This window comes from Triturus cristatus, chromosome 10, assembly GCF_964204655.1.
Source record: "Triturus cristatus chromosome 10, aTriCri1.1, whole genome shotgun sequence".
Lineage (NCBI taxonomy): Eukaryota > Metazoa > Chordata > Amphibia > Caudata > Salamandridae > Triturus > Triturus cristatus.
Window position 1 is genome coordinate 534,770,619 of NC_140593.1, and position 25,034 is coordinate 534,795,652.

Consider the following 25,034-nt stretch of genomic DNA (forward strand, 5'->3'; position numbering starts at 1 on the left):
GCGTCCGGAAAAACCGAACACAGCGCATGGTGGACTTGAGCATATCGGAAATACTCTTTATCGTTCAATTTATATTCCTTTTTAAGCATTTCAAACGTTTTGAAAGCTCCCTTCACCCAAAGATCACCCACCTTACATATACCAATCATGTCCCATTTCTCAAAGCCTTTCGATCTCCACAAACAGCCCAACCGCCCAGAGGCATACAGCGGCGTCGCCCGAGTCAAGCGATCCCTCCACCCCATCGCAGCATTCGCCGCGTGCCGCACACGCACCGCCACCCGCGTGGGCCCCGTCAGCCGCGTGTCCGGGGTCACTGAGTACAGCGCCCTATTATAATCCCCACCTGGAAGCAGGAATTTATCCATCTCGAACGCCGGGTTTAAGGCAGGACCATATATCCCGTGGTTCACAGCCGCCAACTGAGACGCCCAATAGTATCGTTTGATATCAGGGAGTGCAACCCCCCCCCCATCGTACCAAGGAAGCATTAACTTGGCGAGAGCAATCCGCGGCCGCCCGTCCCAAAACAGTTGACGCTGAAGACCCTCAACCTCCTGGAAATAGCGGGCTGGTACGACATCCAGAGTATTTTGCAAGGCGTACAAAAAGCGAGGCAGCGACATCATTTTGAACAATGCCGCCCGTCCAAGCGGTGAAAGCGGAAGTCGTCGCCATCTTGCGACGTCGGCCTTCAGCCGCTGGAGGGGAGGGAGAAGGTTTCGCTCATAGCGGACCGCGGGATCCAGTGAGATAAAGATTCCCAAATATTTGAACCCCAGGGTAGCAACCTGAACAGGGCAGTCTTGCGGCAGGAGGGGGGCTTCCCCGGAGAGGACGTAGACTCACGATTTGGCCCAGTTGATAACCAGGCCGGAGTTGCGGCCAAAGGAAGTCAACACGTCTACCAATACCATTAGTGACTGTCGGGGGGGAAGTGAGATATAGAAGGATGTCGTCCGCGTAAAGGGAGACACGGTCTTCGAACTCCGGCGTCCATCTAATGCCTCGCAACGACGGCTCCCAACGCAACCAGGCGGCGAGAGGCTCCAAAGAAAGCGCAAAGAGAAGGGGTGATAGCGGACATCCCTGTCGCGTACCCCTCCCCAGTGCGAAGGGAGCCGACACCCTACCATTCACCACCACCTGAGCCAGTGGGTCAGCGTATAACAATTTTACCCAACCAATAAACTCGGGGCCGAATCCAAATTTCGCCAAAACGGCCCAAATATATGGCCACTTCAAAGTGTCGAACGCCATAGTAGCATCTAAAGATGCCAAGATGGCCGGCTCCCGTATAAACTCGGCTCTAGCCAGCACACCGTGCAACCGCCTCAAATTTAGGGCGGTATTCCGATGGGGTATAAAACCGGACTGATCCTGATGAATCAAGTCGCCCGCGACCTGAACCAGTCGGTTAGCCAACACCTTAGCCAGAATTTTGGGTTCTGCGTTGAACAGCGAAATGGGCCTATAGGAGGCGCAGCGGTCTCGCGGCTTCCCATCTTTGTGTATCACCACTATGGTGGCGAGGCGTTGGTCAGGGGGAAGGAAGCCCGCCGCACGTGCCGCCGAAAACATGTCACGAAGATACGGCGCTATCTTATCAGGACGTAACTTATATAGTTCAATGGGAAGACCATTAGGACCACCCGCCTTACCAGACGCGATCGAGCGAACGGCCAAAGCAATCTCATCTGACGACAACTTCGCCTCCATCAATGTTGCATCCGCCTCCGGTAAGGTTGGCAGTGCGATGTCTCGAAGCAACAGATGAGAATCCTCCTCCGAACGCACGGAAACCGGAGAGTATACCCCGCGGAAGTGATCCGCGAAGCAGTCAACAATCTCAACAGGGTCAGTCACACGAACTCCATCCACTCTCTCCACAACGGGCACCACCCTGCTCGCTCTCTCCTTCTTATCCAACCAAGCAATCAACTTCCCGGCCTTATCCCCCACGTCATACAGACGCCCTTGCTGTTCTCTATACATCCCTTTAGCAGCTTCCGTGACTAGTGCTCTATAATCTGCCTGTTTGAGGCTGAGAACATGCAATTTCTCATCAGTAACTCCACGCTCCAAGTCCTCCTCCATTTCAGCTAAGTTATTGCCTTTTTAAGTCCCTACTGGTTTACGTGCATTGTAGCTTGTTAAAACGCTTTGAGAGTCTTGAGTTAAACCTTAGATAAAGATATTATTTTTCGATACCTACGTGAGTTGTGTCCTTTTGTGGTGTCGTTGCTGCCTTATTGTGCGTGGTCACAAATGCTTCACACACTGCCTCTGAGATAGGCCTAACTGCTCGTGCTACGTTACCACAGGGTTGAGCAGGGGTTGTCAAAGGGGGTAGCCCACTTGCCTTGACTTAGGAAGAAGGGTCCCTATTTGGACATTGGCACTAGCCATTGCCAGCTAGAGACCCCCATTTCTAACAAAAAGCAACATATTTTTCCACAATTCTCCTGAGAGTGTGGCGATATCAAAAATATGTAAGGGCCGAACATAAAAAAAGATGATGCAATAAATATTAAGTAATCTGATGAAGTAAACCCATTGTACTTCAGACATGTTTGTTTTTATTTCTAAAACCCCAAGAGGAATGACTTTTCAAATGCAGGAAAGACATTCTAACCTATTATACTGCCACTGTGATAACATCATAATTTATATTTGATACCTTTGTATAAAATGAATGATATTCTGGAAGATCTACAGAGCCTTCTAGCAATACATGCGGTCCCAGGCAAAATGTCGTCTGCCAACTAATCCTCATGCATCCGTTGGGCCAAACATGCACAAAAGACGATGGGGTCCTCTCCTCTTGGGAAAATACAGTTCTCAACTGTGGTAAAAAGATCAAAAGTTCAAGTCATTCAATCCCAGTACACGTCTTGTTGTAGACTCAAGTGGGTGAAAGTACTCCAGGACATTTAAAATAAAAAAATAATATCCATTTTTCGTCCAGGAATTCATCCAGTAGGAGGATCCAATAATTATACACTGCTTCAAGACTTTCTTAAAGGAAAACAATTCCCTCCGATTTTGGATTGCATGTACTGCAGTGCTATGCAACCAAAAGTCTTGCAACTTTACAGAAATCTTACAAACATATTAGTTTTGTTGACTGTCAGAAAGATCTTCTCCAGCATCCTCCTTTTCAACATCCAGGAATGAAGAGTGAAAAATTAAATACTGAGAAAAAGGTAGAAGGACTCACATTCACCACCCTGGCTCTGTAGAATTATCAGTAAACAACAACGTGGACGGACCCAATAGGGGATCCAAATGCAAAAATGAATCCCAGGAATGGGGAAAAACCCTTTTTTTTTTTTTTTTTTTTTTTTTTTTTAGAAGAACCCTCATCCACCAACCTAGTTGGTGGCATACTTCATTATCGGATTCCCAGCTGGTCTGCCGAATGCAACCCGTAGAATTATCTTCAACTTCCTAAGGAATCTTGGTCCAGGACAACCCACATTCTTTTGTGTTCAATTCTGGTGCCCTTTGTCAATTGGTCTCTTCTGTTCCTCTATGTAATACCTGCGGAACCTGAAATGCCCATACAGTGAACTTGTGCTAAGATGTCCTACAACATGTACGTTTATCCTATGCCAGAATGGTTGTTGTGACTAAAACTAAAGCCGAAAGTCCTTTTCAGTATGAATGCTGTCGCCACAAACAAGGTCTAGTTCTGCAATGACCTGCTGGTTAGGGGCCAGCTATAAAAGGAGCACAAAAAAAAAGATTGGTACTTGCAATATTGTACTTTGTCTTGTGTGTTTTTTTTTTTTTTTTTTTTTCTGTTTTGGGTCTAGGATTCTTTCACCATTACTGTACTTGGTTACCACTCTGGAATTAGACCATTTCCTCCTGCAGACATTTCATTTGGATTATAGGTACCCCACCCATCTATGCAATTGTCAGACGTTTGTGAGTCTCTGAATAGGGGTACTTCATGGATTACCCCTTGCAACCAGTCAGTACTTTAAGCCTGTTGTCATCCTTACGCCAGCAGCTGCTCGCAACCTGAAGTCAAACTTTCAGCTTCTTTTAACCTGAACTGTAATGCTTGTCAAACTGAAGAGTATCTTGACTAAGCTTTCCTCTGGCAGCATCTTCTAACCACAGAATGTTGTCTCCTTATTAAGTGGTGGTCTGTAGGTTTGTTGTTGCCAGCTTCAGCTCCAATATCTATATTCTTAATTCCATTTGATTGTCATATTGTACAGATATCTTTTATACTTGAATAGGCTTTTCCTTCAACACATTTCATGAGTGACTTACTTAAAATAAAATAGCACTCGGCAATAAACTTCTGAACAACATGGATCTTCCATTAGACACCCGACCATGGGAATTTCTGCCAGGTACCACACTGAATCAAGAGGCTATAGGCAAGGCTCCTGTTCATTCCTCAATGTGATGACCTAGAATCTTGTAAGGTGCCACCATCTTTGCTAACGTCAGTTTGTTTTCCCACCCTTCTACGGAGTCCTGAATCTTTTATAATTGGTGCTTGCCAATAATTACCAATGTGCCTCTTGGTATGGTTGTGTACCCTCCCCTCTCCTTGGCTCAAATGTTCAGGCTTACATCCCTGCTGCACTTACACTTGCAAGAAGCAGCTGTCGCTCTCAGATCCACATGCATAGCTGCAGCTATTCAAGGCTATTATTCCGTCTCCATCTGTTGTGTTTGTTGGCACCAGGGAGACTCAGAATTTTACTGTTCCTCCATTGGTTGCTTTGTTCCTAGCTTCTGTTGACTCCCCCGGTGGGCCAATCACCCCCCCTCCTCAAAGCAGAGCCATCCCAGGTCTCCATTGTTATGCCTGGCAACCTGAGCCATTCTGTTAAAGGACTTGATGGAGGACGTAGAATCTGCACCATTGCTGGGGCAGTGCCTGAAGCTGATTCTCCTTACTCCAGGACACAAAGGGTTTTGGCCAATGCAAATGCTAAAGTGGAAGCCTCCTTCAAGTACTAAGTACTATTAGTGCTCCTACCTCATGCTGACAAATGTGTCACGATTGAGGCACTTTTTGTCTAAGACTGTAATGTCCTAAAAATGCCCTTTATAGTGTCTCATATTGTTGACGGCAGTATTGAAGTTGACCACCTTCTACTGCAGTATTATACTCACAGTGGTCTCTAACTTGACCTTTAGAATATCAGGGAAATGGATACATCTCCTGAACTTGAGTTGTAATGTCCTTCTCGCCCTAATTTGAAGTAGGTTGCTTCTTTTACCGCAGTCATGCAAAAGGCTGCTGAGGCCCTTGAGCTTATGCTTTTAGTTGAAGAAACTAATTTGCTTACTGAAGTGTTGTAGTCCATGGCTTCTGTCTCGGGATCCTGCTCTTTTTCACTCACACCCTCCTGGACCAGTTGCTTTTCCTGTGCCCTAAGGTAACTATAACTCGTGCCCCCGCCATGCACAGTTTTCTCATCATTAAGTTTTATTGCAAATGTTGTAGTGATATTATCAATGACATCATAGAAGATGTCATGACTGATGTAATATGTGAGGTAAGTAGCAGTGCGTGGCACGGGCGTGAGTTAAAGTTACCTTGGGGAACAAGTTAAAGTTACTTGAGATAACTATAACTGCTGAATTTCTGTGGTTTAATTTATATAAACTGTGAACCTAACTATAACGTTCTTGTAACCTTTGGGGTTTTTTGTGTAAATGTATCTGGTTTTTTAACTTCTATTTCCTAACTATGACGTCCCTGTAACCTTTTGGTTTTTTCATTGAAATTCTATGCTCTTTTTAACGCAGCAGGGGTTGGCCACTGGACCTGCAGCCAACCCCCCACATGCAGAAAACCCCGCGTAAATGGGGAGTGGGGCACGCATCCCCAGTGCTGATGTCTGCCTCCGGGGACCCCATCTCCCAGGGCCACATTAATAAGGGGGGATGCAGCCCTCCTCCCCGGACCAATATTGGCCCCATCCCCTGGGGCCCAGCCAGTAAATTCATATTAAATGGGGGGGAGGGGCCCACATAGTACCCTTCCCAAGGCAAATATTGGCCATGAGAATCCTATTTCCCCCCCCCCCCCCCCCCCCCCCGGGCATATTTAATTTATAATGGTGAATGAGGGCTTTGTGGCCCTCCTCCTGGGCTGATTTTGGTGCAGGGAACCCCCATCTCCAGGGACCCTGCCTTATTCTGAAAGGGGAGTGGGCATGCAATATCCCTCCCTGGTCCAATATTGGCCCTGTGGACCCCATCACCCAGGACATATTTACTTAGTAATTGGAGGGGTTGGGGTGTGTGGCCCCTCTTGCTGGGCCAATTTCGGCCACGGAGAACCTATCTCCTGGAGCCCAGCCTCATTTTGAATGAGGAGAGGGGCTGTCTAATATTGGCCCTGGGGACCCCATCCCTTGAAGCCAGGCCAATTATAATTGAAGGGGGCTGTGTGGCCCCCCCCCCTCCCCTGGCTGTTTTTGGCTCTACGGACTCCATCCCTTGGGACCCAGCTAATCTTTGGAGTGGGAGGGTCTACTTGCCCCGCCTCCCCTCCCCAGACCGAGTTGGGCCCGAGGGACCCCATCCCCGACATCTGGGCAGTAACTGCAGGGCACCCATTTCTTCATTGTTTAAGGCCGTGAGGGAAGCCTCAATGTCCCCGCAGTCCCAGCCGACTCCCATCCTCCAGCAGAAGCCAGCATTATTCACGCCTGCAGAATTTATTTTTCATCTGTTTCTCTGCCTGCTTTATAGCGGGCAGGGAAACAGATTAAACGTTCGCTCACAGCGGGTGGGAGCATTTTTCATGCTCCCTCCCGCTGGGAGCAGACTTTGGGTTTGCTCTCGTTTGGCGGGATCTTTAAAATTGCTCCTGCCAAGCAAGAGCAAACACAGGTTTCTGGGAAAATGCTATGTCCCAGGGGTAGGCGACCCAGGGCATAGCTGGAGCCGACACTGACAGATGAGGTCTCCAGGCACGGCCATTCTAGGCGCAGTGAGGGTGGGCTGCGTGCATCCCCCTCTCTCACCACTTAATACACAGCTGGGCCCCGAGGAATGGGGTCTCTGGGGCTCAAAATGAACCCAGGAGGGGGCCTGCAGCCCCCTCACTCCATTTTCTGTGCCCGGCGGGGCCCCGGGGGGCGGCGGTCCTTGGGGCCGAAAAGTTGCCCAGGAAGGGGGTCACGTGGCTCCCCTCCGTTTGTATATTTTGGTCAGGCCCCTTGGTGGTGGCAGTCCCAGGGCCGAAAAATGTATACATTGATATAAAATTAAATTTTTGGGACCTGGCCCACCTGAGGGGCCAATTAAAAAAACAAGCACAGAAGACCGTACTTGTTTTATTGGGGGGGCTCCATTTTTGCAGATCCTCTGCCAATTTGAGGCAAAAATTATATATTTTTTAAAACGTTTTTGACCCTGGGTAGTTGTGGGACCCCACCACTAGGTCTAGGTGGTCAGGGTATTCCTACCTTGCCCCCTTCTGGGGGTTTTCTGGGTTTTTTTCTTGGGACTTGGCGGATAAATCTTTTTTTCTTGAATACCTCAAACTACTGTACGGATATACACCAAATTACAAAAAGGGCTTTTTCTGGACCAAGAAATAGATTGCTGCCAAATTTGGTGTAATTCTGTTCAGGCTGTAATCGTGTTCAAAATCCCTGTGGGAAATTGCTTGGGGAAAATGCGTTTTCGGAACCCCTTTTTCTTAACCCCAGCTTGACGAATCCTCCCGAAACTTTCTAGACAGCAGCTGAAATGAGTTGAACACTACTTTTGAAAGTTTCTTTAAGATACGTCAAACAGTGCCAAAGTTATTAGCAAAAATAGAAATGCTTGGTCTGTGGAAACTAGGTCTTAACTCTAACTACTGGTGACCGCGAGTCTGCTGTTGCAGTGCCTTGCGTTAGTGCATAGAGTCCCACTCAGTGATAAGTTCAGGTTGACTCTGATGGAAACCCGTGGGAGAGATTCTGTTTGCCACAGCACTGTGGCCCAAGACTACATCGAGTCCCCCTTACAAGTATGTGATGCAATTTTATATGCACAAACCTCTGGCAGATGTCCATTTGAGAAACTTCTCACTTCAGAGCTTTCCAGGCTTTCTGCTGCACTTTTCCATGCATCATGTGCCATTGTAGGTTGGTACTTTTTCATGTTACACACTCTCTGCTTTCGCCTTCCTCTGGAAGGCTCAATGGACTGGTCCCCTAGTCTCTGTCTAGTCAAAATATCATGTGAACCTGCACACGTGCGCTCATGCACTGGGAAGCTTTGCTGTTGAATGCCCAATACTTTGTAAATGAATAGTTTACATCTCTGTTGCTCCAGTGTTTTTTATCTTATCTAAAGCATTCCAGATCCTTATAACAAAGTGCTGCAAGAGTATCTCAGCCTTCTGATACTCTGAGCCTTCTGAAAAATCCTTCTGAGCCCTCTGCAAAATCATGCCATTACTTCTTAATAATGTAGTTAATCGTTGAGTACCTTGCTAGTGCCGAATTACACCACTCTATTTCTGGGAAATTTACTAATCCTAGCCACCCCAACTTCTCATAGGTGTTAGCCCAATGTCCAAGCGCTGCTGGAACTGTAGACAGACCCCAGTCAATGAGAGATGTGGAAAAATGAATGGAAACCAATTTCCACACTTGGTGATGCCTTGTGCTGCTCTGTGCCTACACTGCCAGGAAATGTACTGGAGCTATAGCTTGAGCCATTGGCACCACCTGCAGCTGCTGGGGAGTTATACAAACATGTCAGAATCCGGTCTGGCACTTGAGGAGGTTCATAAATCATAAGTTGACAAGTTTGCAAGAAATTAGAAAATAAACCAGAAAGATGGATGCTGAAGGTAAGTAACTATTTTATGACTAAAATTCTCTATAGACCTGGTTTATTACCTTGGTTCCCAAAAATACCATGATTCTGAATATGGCTGTCTAAAACTGCATCACCGCTGGTCAAAATGGACATTGACCCAACTGTAAAGCCTCGAACTATTCAGCAAATTGTTTGACGATCGGTGTCTTCTTCCTTGCTTTAAATTGTAATTTGTTTTGCACTACATGAGATAAATGATTATGTCCCTTTTCTTTTCAGATCAACTGAAATTTTCGTGTTCCTCTTAATATTTCTGGGAACATCACGGTGTCCCATTTTAGATTTACACTTGTATTTTAGTAAGAAACCGCATAATTTAAGTGTACTTGTTAATCAATCTATGCTTGTTGCTAATTCCTAGTACAACATTGAAAATATGGACTTAAAAAAATAAAACTAACCAATCCATTTCTTCTTTTCTGATAAACTGATGTATTTAGGGTTGTTTTTGTACTGCAAAATTAGGTGAGACACTGTGTAGTCCCACTGCATCTTGTGAGGTATATTTAATTTGCAGTACAAAGGGGTGGAGGTGATGGCACGCTTTCGAGCAAGGTCATGTCCCTAGTGGCCCAGGGTTTGCATCCACTGTCACTGAAGACAATGCTTCAGGATGTGGCACCACAGACTTTGAAGCCTCCTCTGCTTCTGCGCCTTTTTAAGATGATTCCCAGGGCTTTAAAATCAGTGACTCTGTTCACAAGACCAACCGAGGCGCATACATGGAGATTTTGGCTTCATAGGTAATGCGTACAGGTTTCCAAATCTTGCTGTCTCTGCTGATGATCTGTTTGAAAAAGACCATCTGATTATTTTTTGGGTAATGGAGGTCTGTCAGGAAGTTGTATGAAGCCAAAGCTCTGGCCCATTTAGGCATAATCTTTTATTTGTATTTTGAAGCTTTGAATTTAGATGGTTGTGAGACAAATAATTTCCTGCCACTTGAACACAACATCATGCAGCTGCTCCTTGGAACTCCAAAGTGTCGGAGGCATTGCCACGTCTCATGAAGAGGAGTTTCGCACACCCCATTCTGAGTAGACTGATGTGACTACTTTGCAGCAGTGACAAAGAAAGCAGAGGCGCTAGTTATCACTGTCCTAACAAGAGACAAAATCTAGTCACTTTGCAGATTTGTTATTTTGTTTTTTGGGGCAAAGGCACATCTCTCGGAGCCTTTAAATGAAACTGTTATGCCTCGTGGTTAGGTTTAGAGTGTTAGCCTGCGTGGCAGGGTTTCATTAAGAATGTTCATGGGGTTGCTGGGTGATGGTGTCAGAGGATTCTAGGCATTTCAAAAGTATGCGGAGACGTTTATTTCTGAAGGTGGATGTCTTTTGTTGCCTCTGCTGTGTAGACCTGTAATAAACCATCTTAAAGGATCCATGACTCCTAGGTTATTACTACAATTTGACTGGCGACGATTTCCGGTCTACACAGCCGTTTCTTTGAGCCCACGCAAGTATTTCAGCCACGACAAGACAAGCCAAGACAACCCAAGACAAACTGAGGTGGGTGCTAGTGGCTCCGACGCCTCAAGACAACCAAGATTCTCCGATCCTCGAAAATACACCCTTACGCAGCTGCAAGGTAAGGGTGTCTAAATTTTTTAAGCAGACTGGCAACCGTTTTTTTCGTATAAACACGAACTTACCCTGATCTGAGGAACGTCGATCCATCTCCCGCTGTTGTGGTGCCGCGGTGTATCACCTCTTGGTCTAACTTCCGTTTCGGACGTTTTTGGGGATATTTGTCGTGTATGCGGACTTGCCGCGCATGTGCGAAGAAAGTGCTGATTTGATCTTCACTACGCACGCGCGAACCGATAACACGTCGGAGCCACCTATCCATTTCTGCTCACGTCAGTTTTCTGCTGTTCTGGTTGCCAAGCAATAGTCACCACACGAGTGATTTATCTAATACACGCTGCAGTCTGTTCTATTGTGGTGCAACTACTAATTACCTTCTCTTCAGTGGATTGCTTCTGTGATCCACACACATATACATATACACATTGGTATTTCTATACTAAGACAGCAGATTCCTCCTGTGATCTGCACACAGACATCTTTTTTAGTTTTAAAGAAAAAGAAGCAGATTCTTCCTGTGATCTGCACACAAACATTCTTTTAAGAAATTGTTTTTTTTTTCTTCCCTATAAAAGCAGATTCCTCCTGTGATCTGCACATAGACATTTTTTGTTCAGACACATTGTGTTTTCTTCGAAGCAGATTCTTCCTGTGATCTGCACACAAACCCAGATTCGATGTTATTGTGAATAATTTAAATGTTATGTTGGTGGTTACTATTCTGATTTCTGCTCTTTTCATTTTTTTCCCCCGAAGTTTTTGATCACGATTCTGTGCAAATCCTCTGTTCTTCACTACCAATATGCAATCTGTCAGTCCGCCTCCTGCCTTTTTGGAATCCGCGGGGGATCCACCAGTTAGGTGGGAACTGTGGTTTGATGCTTTCCAAACCTATTTGGGTGCTATTGGAGCATCCAGATTCGGTGATGAACGTAAGATTTTTACTCCTTCATTCACTTGCTTTTGAAGGTAGGTCCATTTTCAAACATCTTCCTGAGATCGTTCATGTTCCAGGAGAAGACATAGATGTATTTCAAGATGCAGTGACTAAACTTAGGACAAGGTTTCACAAACAACCTAGCCTAATGGTTCTTCGACATAAATTTTTCAAGAGGCAACAAAAAGATGGAGAAGATGTTGACATGTACGTTTCTGCGCTAAGGAAACTTGCCTCTGAATGTCAGTTTGAGACATTTTTAGAGCAACTGATCAGAGATCAATTTGTCTGTCACTGCAGTGACAAGCAAATACGACAAAAACTTCTTTCTCTTTCGAATCCTGATTTAGATGAAACTATAAAAATAGCTAAAAGTATCGAAACTTCTCAAATATCTTTAAAAGAATTGGAAGACAAGCTTCCAGACCCGGTGAATGCGATCTCGTCCAGTTCAAAATTCAAGCGCAATGACTCCAAACCAGAGGTCAGAGATAATGAGTCTAAGAAAACTACTTCAAAGAAAAATATGTATCTCTCACATGACCCCAAACATATGTGCAACAGATGTGGTAACAAACAACATCAGAAGGGGACTAGATGCCCAGGAATAAATGTTATATGCAGTTATTGCAAAAAAACAGGGCATTTTGCCAAAATTTGTTTCAAAAAGAAATTTAATGAGCAAAAAAGGTCTGTTGCATGTGTGCTAGAGTCAGACTGTGAGTCAGATTCAGAAACAATTGGTGTGGTTCTAGATAGTCCTGATCATGTCTTAAAAATTTCTGATGAAACCGACTGTGTGGATCCTATTGTTGAGATTTTGGTGGGGGACAAAGTATTAAATTTACTTGTAGACTCTGGAGCTAGGATAACAATGATAACCAAGGAACTGTTTGAGGAAACTTGGGGAGATAGGAGTTTGCTACCCCCCGATCGCTCGCCAGTATCTTACGAGGGTCGTAGGATAGAACTGTTGGGGTATTTTGAGGATGATCTTCAATTCGATGGTAGGGTGATCAAGGGTAAGATTTATGTTGCTGTTAAAGGACTAAATATTTTAGGATGGTATCACCAGGGCTTATTTGGGATGATCCTAAAACCAGGTTGTAGGGTGCAAGTTTTAACAGTTTCTGACGGTGGTTTTGATGGCAATGTCAAATGGGAACAACTTTTTCCTACTGTTTTTTCAAAGGGTTTAGGAACTATCCGAGGGTTCAAGCACCGAATTATTGTTAAAGAAGGATCGCTACCGGTGAAGCACAAATTGAGGGGTGTCCCGTTCAGTGTTAGGGAGGACTTTGAAGTCGAGATAAAGCGTTTGTGCCAGGAGGACATTATAGAAGCAACAGTCTTCTTTATGGCTTTCTCCTCTTGTCGTAGCACGTAAGAGGTGTGGTAAGTTGCGTGTCTGTGTGGACCTTAGGTCCCTGAATAAGGAGATCTGGGTGGATTCTCATCCTCTGCCAAAAATTGACGATCTGTTTGCATGCGTCAGGGGTTCGAGATATTTTTCCAAGTTAGATTTGGCAAATGCTTACCACCAAATTGAATTGGAGGAGGAGTCTCGTCATTTTACATCGTTTATTTCACCTTTGGGGACTTTCTGCTATAAACGCATGCCATTTGGTTTGGCTTCTGCCGCGTCGGTTTTCCAACGTGTGATGCAGAGTATGTTGGGTGAAATCAAAGGTGTGCTTGTATTCCAAGATGATGTACTGGTTCATTCCCGAGATATTAGTTCGCACAATGTTTTGTTGAGGAAGGTTTTCGAAACGTTCAGAGTATGGCGTAGTAGTAAAGCCTGAAAAATGTAAATTTTTATGTGATGAAGTCGAATACTTGGGACATCACATTTCTGGCGAAGGGATTCGACCTAGGCAAGGTTTGTTGGATGCCATTATCAATGCGCCCATTCCGAAGGATAAAACAGGGGTTAAGTCTCTGTTAGGTTCATTGGAATATTATTCTAAATTCATTCCAAACTATGCCTCGGTGGTTAGGCCAATCAGCTATTTATTGAGGAAGGGTGTTATGTTCAGTTGGTCGAGCCAGTGCAGTGCAGCTTTGAAGACTGTGAAAGTTCTACTTAAGAATAGTGAGGCACTCAAGCCTTATGACCCTTCCCTTTCTACTTGTATCACGGTGGATGCAAGTCAAGTGGGTTTGGGATGTGTGGTTACGCAAGATACTTGAGGAGGTGAAAATACCATTGCGTTTGCATCCAGAGTTTTAAGGGATGCAGAAACGCAATATTCAGTAATTGAGAAAGAGTTGTTGTCTTGTCTCTGGGCTGTGAGTAAGTTTCGTACATATGTCTGGGGAAGACGGTTCACTTTGAGGACCGATCATAAGCCATTGGTGAATATTCTTAGTGCTGGTACTAGCAAGTGTTGTTCACCGAGGATTGTGAGGATGGTTTCAAGACTTATGCAGTACCAATTCGATGTGGTCCATGTTTCTGGTGGTAAGAATACAAGAGCGGATTTCCTGTCTAGATTTCCTGTGGGTTTAGACCAAGGGGTCTGTTCAGATGACAACCGTGAGGACGAAGACGATTCAGATGATTGTTTTATTGCTGCGGTTGATATTGCTGTTGGAGACGAAGGAAGTTGGTTAGAAGCCATTGCTCAAGACGAGGTTCTTCAGCAAGTGAACCATTATGTGATGAATGGTTGGCCTAGAGAGAGTACTTTGGCGCATTATTTACAACCTTACTGGAAAGTACAGTCTGAGATTTCCATTGAAGGGGGGGTGTTGGTTCGGAGAGAACGGCTTAGCCCTCCTCTTGGTGTCAGGAAAAATATTATTCTCAGAGCTCATGAGGGTCATCTAGGGTCGACTCTCACCAAACGAAGAGTTCGAGATGGTTTCTGGTGGCCATCTATGGATGCGGATATCACAGAAATTGTTGATATGTGCGCCATTTGCAGCAAAGCTGATAAAGGGTTGAAAGTAAATACCCCACCACTCTTGCCAGTTGACTGTCCACCGGCTCCCTGGAGTAAGTTGGGGTTAGACATCAAGGGGCCAATAGAAGGCTTGCAGAATGGTGGACGCTTTGTTCTGGTTTTAATAGATTATGTTTCTAAATGGCCTGAGGTTAGGGTCGTTAAGGATATTTCTTCCTCTACGGTGATAATGTTTTTGAGAGAGGTGTTTATTCGAGAGGGGTTTCCTGAGACATTGGTCACAGACAATGGTACTCAATTTGTTAGTGTGGAATTTGAGTCATTTCTGAATTCTTCCAACATTAAGCATACAAAAAGTTCACTGTATCACCCACAGTCTAATGGTCAAGTGGAGCGCATGAACAGAGTGGTGGGTGACTGTATCAGATGCGCTAAGAGTGAGAGAGTTAATATACAAGGTTCCATAGATAGTATGCTTTGGTTCTATAGGACTACTCCTCATTCCACCACTAGAATTTCTCCTTTTGAGCTATTGAGAGGACGTAAAGCCAATACATGTTTCCGACCAGGTTGGATGAATAAGTGGATCAAATCGTTACATGATGTGAACAGTCTGATGGAGATTGTGAAAAGGAATGTTGGAAGTGCTCAAGTTAAGCAAAAGCGGTGGTATGATAAGAAAAATTCCGCTAAGCTTGTTGAAGTGCATGTGGGGGATCTTGTTAGGATTAAGTCCTCTATACATGTCAAGAAAGGGGAGAGTAAGTTTGGACTACCCATCCGTGTCATAGAAATAGGTAGGAATGCTGTAAAGGTTGAAGGGGGAAGTTGGTGGAATGTAGGTAAGATTGTTAAAGCTAGGGAAACAAGTGGGACAGGAGAGGAGGTTAGCTATGGTGAACCTTACTCTTCTGAAGCTGTAGATGCTGGTCGTAGAACTGGTGATGTTCGTGCTGCTGTGAGGAGGAGTAGTAGAACGAGCAGAATTCCCATGCGTTTTCGTGAGTGAATCAAATCTATGTCATAGAGTTGATGTTTTATTATTTGGGTTGTGTTTGGGTTGTTTTACATTTGTGTGTAATGTTTTTGTTTTCTTTAAAAAAAAATGAGAAAGGGGGATATGTTATACCTCGTGGTTAGGTTTAGAGTGTTAGCCTGCGTGGCAGGGTTTCATTAAGAATGTTCATGGGGTTGCTGGGTGATGGTGTCAGAGGATTCTAGGCATTTCAAAAGTATGCGGAGACGTTTATTTCTGAAGGTGGATGTCTTTTGTTGCCTCTGCTGTGTAGACCTGTAATAAACCATCTTAAAGGATCCATGACTCCTAGGTTATTACTACAGAAACGCTAATGAATAGCATTGCAACAGGCAAAATAAAGGGTCACAAATCTCTCTCTTTGGGGCTTTAGCTATTGCTCGATCGAGGATTCCCCACTGTTCTGCAAAGGCTCTGCTCTCTAGGGACATAGCCCTTGTAAAGAGCATTCATGACTAAGTGGCATTATTAAAACTATTTTTTTTTTTAAATAAGTTCCTCGTAGTGATCCACCAAATTATAGACTTATCTCATTGCTCGAAAACTAAGCAATAAACATCAGTATAAAACTGAGGGAACAAGGAGGATTCATGGCAAATTCTTCCGCAGTAGATCATTGTGTGGTCCGCTGGTAGTTAGCCCGGGGATCCATGATAACTGCTGGCAAATTAGGCTGCTGTTTCGTGCATTTCTGGGCTACATTTACCTGGTGGACTGGGCCATACTGCGGAATAAATTCCAGTCTTATAATATTTCTTACAGTGTGTTTTATTTGGCCCAGCAGTCCACTCAAGCAATTGGGTCCTGTTTAATCTAAATGTAAATAGCACCTTATCAGGCAATATTTCAGTAGAGAATGGCTTAAGACAGGAGTGTGTCATAGCCCTTCTTTTTTCTGATCTGCCTAGATTCATGTCGAAGTTGAACTCTGTCTGAAAATAGGTAATGTACACATATGGTGCCTTATGTATGCAGATGATTTGATAATCATGGACAACACTCTGGGTTACAAGGAACATCGGGCCCTTAGCAAATACTACAAAACCAACCATCTAACTATTAATGGTAAAAAGACCAACAAAGCTGGCAAAAAGGTTTTACTTGGTTCTTTGAAAATACTCCATCAGAACAAGTCCGTGTTTATAAACATCTAGGTCTCTAGTTTGAAGATAATCTACCTTGGGATAAATATATGGCAGTCATAAAATCGTCACTTTTAGCTACCACCAATGCTCTCAAACAGTTTGACAACTAATATGGTGATTTTTAAACCGTAAAGAAGGTTGTCTTTGGAAAATTAGTTGCTCCAGCTCTTTGTTTCTGAATTATTGGTTCTTCACCCAAGAGTAAACTGAGATAATCTAGAAAGCGTCTGCTTAAAAAGACTTGACCATTCCGGCTAGTTCAGTGATCCAGGTAATTAGGCTTAGGTTGGGTCTTTCCTTGTGTAATTTGTTTTTAAAATCCTGACCTTGCAATTTGTTTTACTCAGTGAAGAGCAGTCTGGATAGAGAGAGGTTTTCAGTTGTTTCCTGGAATGATATGAATAGTAGGTCAGTCAATTTAGCACTGAAAACACTAAGGTGCCGATTCCGATCCTGTAAAACCCGGGTACAAATGGTCGTACGGAGCGTTTTCTCCATACGACTCGTACCTGGGAATTCCACCGTACAAACCAGCAAGTACGATTCGTACAGAAATACCATTTCCGTACGAATCGTAAAAAACACCGTACGGCTAAAAAATACATACAATTCCGATCCTGGACAGCGCGTACGCGACGTCCGCACGGAGTCAGGCAGCGTTTTACGGAACAGCAAGTACGATTCGTACCTACAGCACTCCGCACGGCTATATTTTTACGGGAGTCAAAAAGTGCCGGAAAAGCTAAGTACGCTGCGATGCACGAGGAAAAGGGGGCCCGCTACGCGACGTACACGCCATTACCCACATCGTACGTGTCATCATGTACGGCGCGTACCCCAACATGGCATATGTACGGCGCGTACCCCCCCACCCCCGTATGTACGGTGCGTACCCCCCCACCCCCGTATGTACGGTGCGTACCCCCCCACCCGCGTATGTACGGCGCGTACCCCCACCCGCGTATGTTCGCACCGTACCCCAGGCGTACCCCCCCCACCCGCGTATGTTCGCACCGTACCCCAGGCGTACCCCCCCACCCGCATATGTTCGCACCATACCCCAGGCGTACCCCCCACCCGCGTATGTCTGCATCGTATCCCAGGCGTACCCCAATCCTCGCGTATGTGTCGCCTGGGGTACGGTGCGGACATACGCGGGTGGGGGGTACGCCTGGGGTACGGTGCGAACATACGCGGGTGGGGAGTACGCGCTGTACATACGCGGGGGGGTACTCGCCGTACATACGCGGGGGGGGTACTCGCCGTACATATGGGGGTGGGGGGTACGGGCCATACATAGGGGGGTGGGGGGGTACGACTCGTACCCCAGGCACAAGTGTACTCGGGGTTGACCTCGTACAAAGTTCGCTCCGTACGGAGCCTTTTACATGCGCTTGTGTTTTCGGACGGGCGCTACGGATCGTACTTGCGCGCTCGGACTTCAGTTTTACGAATTGTATGTAAAACTGTCCGGGGACGTCTCGTAGACTTTTCCCGAGGCGATTCGTATGTAGTTTTCACGTACGAATCGTACTTCGCCGTTTGTACGGGACTTGTACGATTCGTACGTAAAAAAATATGGATACGAGTCGTACGGGGAAAAAAAAACAGGATCAGAATCGACCCCTTAATGTGCTATTAAATTCTTCTTTAGGGAATAGCATTTCACAGTAAAAGTCTGCTCTCTATCCCTAAAGTTAAAACTATACTTAAAGTATCACTAAAATTAGTAAAGATACCGACTTCCTAATCTCTAAGATATCTGTAATGCACTCTATTTATGGGATTGGAGACAATGGAATATTTCTCCTCTTATCTCAAATCCCGCACAAATATTTGTGAAACCATATCTCGGGAATCAGATTTGGTATTGAGCCAATTTAGATAATATGGCGGCTTAGAGATGAAGTTGACACAAACAGTGTTTGATGTATTGTGATCTGGGCTTTAAGTACTGTACTGTGTCACTTCCTTTTATATTGACCCTTGTTAGTAGTTGGTTTACTGGTTGGCTGGGGTGTGAGCCCTGGTCAAGCAGCAACTACAATCCTAGTCAGGGCAAGACCAAAGCAAACCCTAAATTAACCTGTGCTTAACTGCCTGGTAGCTTGGCACAGAGCAGTCAGGTTTAACTTGGAGGCAATGTGTAAAGTATTTGTGGAACACTTCAAATAGTGAATACACCACACAAAAAGTATCCCATACTAGGTTAGACAAAAAGAGATTAGTTTAATAAATAAAACAAGACCACAATGACAAACATCCAATCAGTAGAACCAGAGATATTGAATTTTAAAGCTTTTAGGGAAAATTGTGTCCAAAGGTGTAAAGTGCCAACTGTGGCTATCTGGTCTCACTGGACCGGGACAAAGTCACAAATTCAGGCTGACCGGACTGGCTACAAGGACCCTGTTAGGCCCACTTAGCAAAGTACCTTGAATCCTGGTTTGCGGAGCGTTGCGTGGATCCATGCCAAAGATGCGTCACGCAGCCAAGACGATGCATCTGTTCTGAGATGCAGCGAGGCTGTAGTGCGAGGTCTTGTTGTGTCGATGGGATCCATGTCCCCGTCGATGGGGCTTGCAATGCGAAGTCAAGGATGCATTGTGCAGTCAGGGTGATGCGCTGGTTCTGAGCAGTTTTTTTTTAATGAAGTTTTATGTAGTGCGAACTTGACCCAATTCGGGTATCAGAGCGCTTTACACAAGTACCAGTTACGTTACATGAGGACACATTAATTTTTGTTAGGCATGGGGAGATTAAGTGATTTTCCCAGAATCACAGGATGTTGTGCGTCCCTGCCGAGACTCGAACCTGGTTCCCCAGCTCGGAGGTCGACCGCCCTAGCCGTTAGGCCAACTCCTCTCCCCACAGCAGCTGCGGTGCATAGTCCCGCATTGTTGTCGAGGCAGCCTTCAACGAGAGATGCAAGGGCCTGCGCCAAGGATGCATTGTGCAGAGGTGGTTCCATAAGCAATGTCTGCTGCGGCAGCGATGCGAGTCTTTGAAATGGGTCCAATCCATGCAGCAGTGGAGATGCATCGGTTCTGCTCGGGGTTCCGTTGTGCAGTAGAGGAGATGCATTGGTTCCGCTGGGTCCACAGAGGCTGGTAAACCACCTTAAGCCCCCTTCCAAGGGTCCAAGACTGGGTTAGCTCCACATGTCAGGGTAGACTCACAGATGGCAGAGCCCAGTTGCAGATGCAAGGTGGTTGGAAGCCTGTTAAGTCCCTGAGTTCAGATCAGGAGGCCAGCCAACTAGCCCTTGGAGTCACTCTGGATTCTGGGTTCCAGGGATGCAGTTCCAGTCCTTCTCACCCAGGCAAGAGGGCAGCAGGTCAGCTCAGCAAAGCAGGTGTCCTGCAGAGTGATGCCCTTCAGCAGCAAAGCAGTCCTTCTGCCTGGCAGAGTATCCACAGGTCCAGGGGTGTACTCAAGTGGTGGTATTTGAGGTCCTTATTTTATACACAGTTGTGCCTTTGAAGTGGGGAGAAACATCTAGACACACAAGGAGGGCCAAGGGAGATTTAGAGAACAGCTGGCATAAACTCCTAACTAGTAAATCATTCACGCAACGTGATACCGGGTTTGACACAAAGAGTAAATTTGGAACCTACATTATCGGAGTATTCCTTTGTTAGATCAAAATCCCTCACCCAGCAGAGGTGGCATGCTTCATCATAGGGATTCTCCTCATATCGTGACAGCAAATCACAATGCGGGCTACACTGTCCTCTCTAATCAGGAGGAGCTCTTCAGATTTTTTAATATATGGTAGGAATTCCTATGGAATTAACAGGGTTGTGGTACTAGCATAGTGTGCAAGATGTGAAAACATTTCAACAAAGTGATTAAAAACTAACTCCAAGGCAGGCGTACAGCTTTATTCTTGTCTGTCTGGGTCAGGGTTAAAGAGTTAAAAGACACAGCAGCAGTCAACTGACCCAGCTTTTGTGTGTCGTTGGTCAACATGTTTCTGCCAACAGAACCCTCATCTGAGGTGTACTGGCATTCGTTAGGGCCTTAGAACAATTCACTAATGCTTATAAAACGTGCAAGAAAATAAAGAAATACAGAACCATAATAGTGGTCATCAATGGTTCAACAACAGATCCACTTTATACCGACCTGTAAGGAGATATAGCAATAAGGAGGTTAGTGATACTTATCAATTTATACTACCACCAACAAACCCATTAACTGGAACAATGCATCCACCAAAAAAGTGTCCAACTAAAATGCAGTTGTGACATTTGAGCAATACACGCAAGCTTACCAGGAGCGACCCGTGTAGGTAAGAGCGGTGGGCAGGGTGGGGGGGGGAACTCGTCCGACGACGAGAGAAAGTTATTTATTTACATTTCCCTCGTCTGTCAAGTCCACCCCGCCCCGCCGCTCTTACCTGCACCTGCTGCTACTGAAGTTACCCGCAATAATCGATTTTAATGAGATTGTGTATATCATACTTTTGCCCTCTGGAGCCTTTCTCTTTTTGATTGGTAGATGGTGAGGTGTATTTCTCATTGGTGTATGGGTAAACTTTCTCCAGTGAGAATCGAGCCAGGTCGTTCTTAAACTTGTTCATGTTAGTTTCTTCCACCCGTTTTTTGTGTAAGGTCGAGGCCACAATTGTTTTTATATGTGTCTCTAAAAGTAACCAGGATTGCTTCATTAATGCGTTCTTGCTGATGAAAAGATGAAGTACGTCTTCCTTAATTGCTGCTGCTAATGAAACTTCTCTTTATTTGGTCAACAGTATAACAAATATTCTCGTATTCTTTTTCTGTATTTTTATCTTTTTTCATGATAATGGAATCACTTTATCCGGCTCAAAACGAGCAATAAAAGCCAGGTGCAAATAAAACGCATGATCTAGTCCTACATCACAAAAATCAAAAGAAAAGAATACATAAAGATCAACCAAAATTCATAAAACACAAATATTAGTAAAAGTGAACATCATATCTGCTCAAACCTAATAAATATATATATTTTTTTTTTCTCTATCTTGGAAATAAAATGCTTGAACCCTTAAAAAAACCTTACTACCCCTAACCAGTATCCATCTCATAAACCAGAAAACCCATTATGACACCTAGCTCTGAAACCTAAAAACGCCTAACTATCCCCTATTCACTACCCTTCTGGAACCCTAAAAACCCCTTACTCGCCCTAAACACTACCCATCTCTAAAGCCTAAAAATATCTAACTACCGCTATGCGCCACTCTTCCCTTAATACTAAAAACCCCTTACTATTCCTGTGCACCACCCATCCATAAACCCTAAAACTCCTTACTTCGCATGTACACTACCAATGCCTAAACTCTAAAAATCCCTTACTACACCTACTTGAAGATTAGAAGGGAACGGTGTGCTGTCGGGTATGTCGAATTACTAATCCAATAAAACAAGTACATACCCCTCTAGGCCTAAGAGTCACCCAGCTACCCCCTTCCATAATAATGAAAATGAGTAATCTCTAGACTGGTGACAGCTATTCAGGCGGAATTGTGATTCAGATGGAATTGTGACTTGTTCTTTATTTAGGATACAGGTCATGAATCTGGAAACAAGACTAAATTGCAAAAATAGTTTGGAAAATTAACTATAGAATTAAGATGAGTTCCTCTGTTACCCAACTACATCCTTGCCTGCACAGCATTCCAGTCACAGGAGGGAGATGCAGGTCGGACGGAGGGTTTGAGCTTTCTTGGGTAGAGAGAGAGAGAGGTGGGCTTTGCCAGTTGTTCTAGGAGACGTAGAATGCTTTTGTAGGATTGGGAGTGGAATTACTATCTAGGGACAGGGGATTCTCTCTAAGAGTGAAACCTGCTTTCTTAAGAGGTTTGGGAGGTTCCTCAGACCAGATATCAGGTCTAACAGCCTGTGAAGTCCATTACTCTGCAGTAAAAGAGAAAAAAAGAAACCCCTGTTACTACCAGTTGTTTATTTTTCAGGGGTGGCCAACCTCTTAGCCTGACCCCTTTTTAATGCCATGTTGACACCACTCTTTTGTACAGTCTCCCCCCACCTCCTTCTATCTTTGCAGAGGAACTCGAAAAGGCTTGTCCAGAATAACTGCTGGCCCCATAACTTGTCACGATGGAGGAAAGCTAGTCCCATGACTGGTTCCCAGTCTCATGGAGTCTCTAAACTGCAGTGGTGCCCGCTACCTAGTGTTGCAGCTGGTCTTCCCAACCTGGAAGCAGAACAAAATCCCCCCTACCAGCCGCTAGAGGTCAGGACTGCTTTGTGACCAGTTACCCTTACCTAGCTTTCTACCCGAAACCATGCCCAAGTGGACTTGGCTTACAGGATCAGTCCCAAAAAAGTCCAGCGTCTACTAGAATGGCCGTATACAAACAGGTACGTTGTATTTCCACCACAGAGAAATTGTGTGCTATTGGCTTTACCCCCATTGGCCTCTCTGGCCTGCAGTGACGCGTTACGGTCCTTTAGTGAAATAATCTTGGTGCACTGCTGCCCTCTGGTGGAAACGATTTACTGCTAACGTGTTTTATTCCAATACAGGCTCCTAAATAAATAGCTTGGAAATTTTTGTCGCAAAACGGCACTTTAATTTTAGATATGTTTGTTATTCTTTCAACCCATTTCTTGCCCAGCAGGTAGAGGGTCAATTTTTTTAAAAAAATAAAACCATATTTGAAGGCATTTAGATAATAAATTCTGTTTTATTAGAGTTTGGCTCTTTAAAGTGTTAATCTGTAGGCAAAAGTATGTTTGTTTATTGGGTAGAGTGAAGTTTTTCCCTTCTGAATCCCCTGACCCACTCGCTCATCAGTTGGGAGCTAAAGCTGAGCTTGCATCTACACTGTTATCTCTCGTCCAGTATACCCTGGTATCTGGAATCCCTATAGAAAGGCTATTGTCAAAATTTACCAGGTAGGTAATGCTTTAACAGCTCGTTTAAAAAATGTTATGTGAAAATGCACGTTTTTATAGGATTGCCTTATTTATGGGCTATGGCTTGGGTATTAAATACTTCTGAGTCGAATTCTGTTTTGGAGAAATATTGATAGATATAAGCCTTGTCCAGGATGTTTTGTTTTAGCTGCATATGAATATGTGCAACAGCCTTCAAACCAACCTCCTAATGTTATGCAGTTAATTGTTCATTATAATATTTTAATACAAAACCTCTTTATTTCAAAGCTTCTTGCTCGACTTGAAGGTCGAAGTTCTCTGAAAAACCTTGAACCTTTGCTGTTTGCCGAGGAAGGATTCCCTGTCCATGGTAAAATAGATTTGAGCTTTAGACGTTTGTACTGAATATTAATTCTTGAATTCTCCTGAGCATCGTTGAAATTCATCTAGGTTCTGTGATCTGTCCTTTTTAAAGTGCAATTTTAAATGTGACCTTAATTAGTTCTGTCACTCTCCCGTTTTTTCTTTCTTGTTGTTTATAGCTTCAGCTGTTGGCCAAAACCTATGCTATAGCAAAAAAGATGGCACAAAGTTGTGGTTTCAATGTTGATTTGCTTAGTTATACATTTTAAATTGTGATTCTCCATTGGGTGGAGGCTAAAAAAGTAATCCCTATCCATAAATGCACTCCAGAACTTCCTTAACACCAGTGTTACCTGGTGCTCTTCGGCATACCACACCCAGCATTCACAACCCTCATATATTTTCAGTCATACTAAAAGAAATCGCTCACATCCCTAACAGGCTAACAGCCACATACTTCCGACAGCCCTTTCAGACCCCTCACAGAGCATCAACACCAAAAACAGCACTCGGATAACTTCAGAATAGTAGTATTGTATTGTATTGTAATTGCATTTATATAGCGCTTACTGTCCCTGACGAGGCATTAAAGCGCTTTTTCGACGAGTAGCACGCAACTCTAGAACCCATGAAGGATTGGTGGTGAATTAGTATAGTGAAATATGAAAGTTTTTGAGTGGTGGATATGTTAGTTATTTGGATTGAAGAGGATAGTGAAGGGATAGAAGAGGGAAAAGGTTTGCATCTATATAGCACTTGCTACCCCTGATGAGGTGTTGAAGCAATTTTTTTCGGCGAGTACTCACACTACAGTCTGCACTCTCATACCCCCCACTGAGCAGCAGTCACATTCTACCTTCAACCTATACAGTGTGCTAATATTGCATTCCCATGCTCCTCGCAGATAGCATCTCTCCCTACTGAAATTTCACACCCTCACAGCATAGCAGTCTCACTGCTGTCACTGCCGATGAAGCTTAAGTCGGAACTTATAAAGTATTGTGTTAAATGAGATACAATTGTCAACATACGTTTCAAGCGGAAGATCAAATGCCAAGGTGCAGCAACACGCTTTACGAAGAAAATAAACATTTGCATACTAGAGTCATTGCATTCATTGATGGCCTAGCTCGTTGTATTATTTAAGGCTACCCCTCTTACCACTGAGGGGCTCATAATGCGGTCCCTGGTAATCTGCGGCGCTCTCATTCAATCAGAACTGTGATAACCACTTCTCTGATTATGCCAAGGCTCATATTGCGTCAAGGTTTGGTTTCTAGCAAAAGTTCTGGTCATGACCAAT

At 44.5% G+C, this 25,034-nt stretch overlaps 1 protein-coding gene across 1 annotated transcript in view; it reads left to right on the top strand.

Annotated features, from left to right (window-relative positions):
- Positions 1 to 25,034, top strand: part of XRCC2 (X-ray repair cross complementing 2) — a 110,821-nt gene that overhangs the window by 29,066 nt on the left and 56,721 nt on the right. The window contains exon 2 of the mRNA XM_085632002.1: positions 23,657 to 23,738. Within this exon, the coding sequence (XP_085488128.1) occupies positions 23,657 to 23,738 (82 nt within the window). The remainder of the gene's footprint in view (positions 1 to 23,656; positions 23,739 to 25,034) is intronic.